Source organism: Dipodomys ordii, unplaced genomic scaffold, assembly GCF_000151885.1.
Source record: "Dipodomys ordii isolate 6190 unplaced genomic scaffold, Dord_2.0 Scaffold23, whole genome shotgun sequence".
Taxonomy (NCBI): domain Eukaryota; kingdom Metazoa; phylum Chordata; class Mammalia; order Rodentia; family Heteromyidae; genus Dipodomys; species Dipodomys ordii.
Window position 1 is genome coordinate 1,469,193 of NW_012267239.1, and position 5,059 is coordinate 1,474,251.

General features: G+C 41.9%; 1 protein-coding gene across 1 annotated transcript in view; it reads right to left on the minus strand.

The window, feature by feature from the left end:
• Nucleotides 1-346: 346 nt before the first annotated feature.
• The window catches only part of Slc5a1 (solute carrier family 5 (sodium/glucose cotransporter), member 1), a 68,141-nt gene continuing 63,428 nt past the window's right edge, over nt 347-5,059 (minus strand). The window contains exon 14 of the mRNA XM_013014251.1: nt 347-1,114. Coding sequence (XP_012869705.1) covers nt 791-1,114 — 324 coding nt within the window. The 3' untranslated portion in view covers nt 347-790. The remainder of the gene's footprint in view (nt 1,115-5,059) is intronic.

A 5,059-nucleotide genomic window follows, 5' to 3' on the forward strand; every position in this document is an offset into this window, starting at 1 on the left:
GAATATTCCCTGGACTCAAGATTATGGGCTTCTTCCACTGGTCTGACATAAGAACCTGAGACTCGGACTTTGGGCTAAATAATTCCTTCCAGACACCCCCTGCTTCCAAGATGGAATCCCTAGACAAGCCCCCATCCTCAGCATGCACACATTCATGAATTTATCAAATTGACTTTTCTTGTTCTGAGGGAAAATAACTTGGAAAGTATGTGACAATGGGGGGAAAGGCAGAGAAGGGGGGGAAGGGAAGGAAAGGGAAGGGAGGAAGAAAGGAAGGAAAGAGAGAGAGAGAGAAAGAAAGAAATAAAAGAAAGAAAGAGAAAGAAAGAAAGATAGAGAAAAGGAATGGAAGAAGTGGGAATGAGAGAAATTAGAAATCAGATAGGGAAAGTTGTAGAAACAAAGGAGACCAAAATTCTAAAAAGCATTATTTAAGGCTCACACACAGGGCTGACAAACTTAGTCTCTGAGACCAAATTAGATTGGGCATCACTTCTGTTTTTGAGTCTGGCTCTTTTCTGGACTGACCTGAGTTCATGTTTTCTTCTGCAGCTCTAGCATCTACATATACAAATCACTGTATCACATTCATTACAAATACATAAGTTAACAGGGGGAAAAAAAAACAATGATTTTTTTCTTCCAGCTAACCTATAATTACACATGTACATGGTTCTCCAATCAGGAAAAAATTTACAATGGACTGATTTCCCTTCAAAACCACAGAATGGGAGTAAAGGGAGGTCGAGGGAAGAGCCCGGCTTCTGGGGAACCTACAGCAGAAGGAGAATCAGGCGAAGTAGGCGTGGCAAAAGACGGCCACGGCCAGCAGGATGATGCCATTGATGTTCACTACCGTCCTCCACAGTGGCTTCTCAGAGGTGTCCGTCATCTTCAGCTTCATGGCAGCCTCCTCTTCCTTCGTCATCTTGGGTCCTTTGTCTTGGTCCAGCCCACAAAACAGGTCATAGGCTCGCCGGAAGCAGCCTTTTCTTTCCTGGGGAACATCTGTATTCAGAGAAAGGCAGAAAAAGGGGATTATTAGATACAAAACCAAAATGACCAGAAACAAAAAAGCTTCAGGCCTATCGTGACACACCACAGGGCAGCTACCCTTCAGCAGAATTTTCCCAATTGAAATACTTTCAAATATTCAGGTGAATATATGCCATAGTCAAATGAACTTCAGGACAAGACAATGTCATTAGATGAACCCTGCAGCCTTGTGATCAGCAAGTCTGAGACTGGTTTGTTTTTTTTTTAAGATTTTAGTTTTTTAATTTTGGTTTGTGGGGGGTTTTGTGCCAGTTCTAGGGCTTGAACTCAGGTCCTGGGCGCTGCTTATATGCTCAAGGCTAACATTTGAACCACAGCTCTACTTCTGGCTTTTTTGGGGTGGGTAATTGGAGATAAAAGTCTCATGGAATTCTGGTCTGGACTGGCTTTGAATCACAATCTTCAAATCCCAGCCTTGTGAGTAGCTAAGATTATAGGCATGAGCCACCAATACCTAGCAAGTTTTTAAATTAATATTTTAATATATATTTTTATTGTAAAGATACTGTAAAGAGGGATTACAGTTCATTAATATTTTAAGTAGTTGTACAAAGGGGTTTCATTTCAACGTATCTATTTATTTGTACAATACATCTTAATCAATGTCGCCCCTTCCACTGTTCTCCCCTAGCTGAGATTTATCTCTATCAGGACTAATGTGTTCTACAGAACAGATCAAATAATAATTGATGAGAGAGAGAGGGAGAGAGGGAGAGAGAGGGAGGGAGGGAGGGAGGGAAAGGAAGAAAGAACACTGGTGACTCATGTCTGTAATCCTAGCTACTCAGGAGGCTGAGATTTGAAGACTAAGGTTCAAAGCCAGACCAGCAGGAAAGTCCATGAGACTCTTATCTCCAATTAACCACCAAAAAGCCAGAAGTAGAGTTGTAGCTCAAAGAGGCAAAGTACTAGCCTGAGCAAAAGAAGTTCAGGGACCATACCTAGGCCCTGTGGTCAAGCTCTAGTACTTACAAAAGGAAGGGAGGGAGGGAAGGAGGGAGGGAGGGAGGAAGGGAGGGAGGGAGAGAAAGAACGAAAGGATGGTATGGTACAAAAATGATAGATAAACTAGAGAAATGTATTTATAAATAAAATATGGTCAATTTGATTTGATTAGGGAGAATGAGAAGGATGCTGGTGTAGCTTTCCTGGTGTAGTCTTCTTCATGCTTTTATTTCTCAGAGAATAGTAATGGTAACACGCATGGCCCCTGGAGAAAAATATTTATTATCCCTTACTAGAATAGGGTCTCAGTTTGATTCACCATCAATTCATTTCACAAAAATTAGAATTCAAATGTTACCATGAACTTTGGATTCTCCAGCCTTGATAATGTACCCACCTATCCCTTGTCCCTGTCCAGGGCAGTTCATTTTAAAAACTCTATCCTGAAATCAATCATGACCATGACAATATGGCCAGAATATATTATGGTAGACCATTAGTTCATCCAATGTTTCCAGCAGTGCTATAAGAGGTGCATTCTCATTTAGAATACTCTTTCATCAAGAACCGGTGCTTTACAAAATGAACACCAAGGACACAAATGGTTTTTTCTTGCTTGCTATTGCTTCTAACGTATTTATAAGGTACCATGTGATTTTTGTTGCTTTGTATGTCCCTCACCCATGGTATAACCTCTGTTTTCACTGTATTTGATGTTGGTATAATTTGGGAAGGGGAAAGGAAAAAACAAAATGTTTAAACAGGGATACAGATTGACCCATTACAACAATGACGCTATGTCGAAAAAACGAACTTTACAATTTAGGTGGAAGGAAAGGGGTAGGGGGGGAAGGTAGTTGAGGAGATGGGAGGGAAGGGATTTTAAGGAAAAACAGAGGAGGAGGCAACAATGCTTGATAAGAAATGTACTCATTACCTTGCTCATGTAACTATAACCCCTCTGTACTGTATTTTCACAATAAAAAAACTTATTTTAAAAAAAAGAAACAAAAAAATAATAAATTTTGGAAAGCATTGCTTCCTCTAAACAGAGAGTTGGATATAGCTCTAGTTCACCTAGAAAAAAAACAAGGAATACCAATATATACTGCCAGAGCCATTAGACACTTTATATGTCCAAGTTTTATGTAAACTTCTGCTACAAATAATAAATAATTATCAGTTTAAAAAAAAGAATCTGTAGGCTGAGAAGAATCTAGTGGCTCACTGGTAGAGTGCTTGCCTTGCATGCATGAGGCCCTGGATTCGATTCCTCAGCACCACATAAGAAAAAAGAAAAAAGCCGGAAGTGGTGCTGTGGCTCAAGTGGTAGAGCGCTAGCCTTGAGCTGAAGAGCTGAGGGACAGCGCCCAGGCCCAGAGTTCAGGCCCCACGACCGGACCCAAAAAAAAAAAAAAAAAGAATCTGCCCAAGCCCAGAGTTCAAGCCCCATGACCAACAACAACAACAAAAAAAAAAGAATCTGTGCTTTAGAGGAAAAAAAAATGGATTCATTTGTCCAGAGTTGTAAGAAGAAAAGTTGGGATTTAATTCCAGTACTACCTAATTCCACAGTTCTACAAACTCCACAGTTCTACCTCTAAACTACTCTAGCTCTGCACTGTGTTAGATTGGATGTGTTCAACTCTCTGGTACCAATATAGCTCAGTAGCAGGATGCTTGCCTAGCATCCATGAGGCCCTGGGTTCAATGCCAGGTACCATAAAAATAATGTATGGGTTCTTTTGACCTATAAAGGTTTAGTATATCCCTTCATGTTAAACACACACACACACACACACACACTTTACTTCTAGATTAATGGCTATCAACTCTCAAAATATTCCTCTGTGATACTTTCACTCACAGAAGGATGTGTGTGTGTGCGTGTGTGTGTGTGTGTGTGTGTGTGTGTGTGTGTGTGTGTGTGTGTAGTTCGAACTCAAGGCCTGGGCACTGCCCCCGAGCTTCTTTTGCTCAAGGCTAGTGCTCTAACACCTGAGCCACAACTCAAGCTTTTTTAGCAGTTTATTGAAGATCCAAGTCTCATAGACTTTCCTGCCCAGGCTTGCTTTAAACTGTGATTCTCAGATTTCAACCTCCTGAGTAGTTAGGATTACAGGCATAAGTTACTGGTTCCCTGAAGATTCATTTGAAGTTAAAAGAATCGGGCATATAGATTCACATACCTGCTGCTCTAGAAAAGCAAGTAGGGGCTGTTAAGCACCATGGTCAGCTAGCTGCCTGTGGCTCTTAACATTCCCTCCAGTACTGTTTCCAAGTTTTGGAACTGACAAGTTCTTAGCAATCAAGAGACGATTGTTTCAGAGCTGAGGCCATCCACAAGGTCTCCCACTCAATTTATGTATTTGTAAAGTGGGGTGGTAAGATCAAATGATCCCTAGGATTTAGTGACTCTGGGACTGGGAATGGATGACATGCCTGATGGCCACATTCAGAACTTATTCTGCCTCAGGAACGAATGGCAAGCCCTTTATCCCCATACCAGGTAAAGCACACAAACTTGTGCTCCTAGATTTCTTCATGCTCCAGCCATCCATCCTCCATATGTGCCCCTCACCCATGTAGGAAAGAAAAGTTGCAACACTAAAGAAAGCTTTAATTCCGTGTATGTGTGTCTGTGTGCATGGGCACACACACACACACACACACACACACACACACACACACACGTGTACCAGTCCTAGAGCCTGAACTCAGGGCCTGGGTGCTTATCTCTGAGCTTCTGTGCTCCAAGCTAATGCTCTACCACTTGAGTCATAGCTCCACTTCTAGTTCTGTGTGTGTGTGTGTGTGTGTGTGTGTGTGTGTGTCCCTAATTAGAGATAAGCATCTCACAGACTTTCCTGCCCAGGCTGGTTTAAAGTGTGATCCTCAGATCTCAGCCTCTTGAATAGCTTGAATTACAGGTGTGAGCCACTAGTGCTCGGCAATGAAAGCAATAATTTCTTTTCTTTATTTTTTTTTTTGGGTCCGGTCATGGGGCCTGAACTCTGGGCCTGGGCGCTGTCCCTCAGCTCTTCAGCTCAAGGCTAGC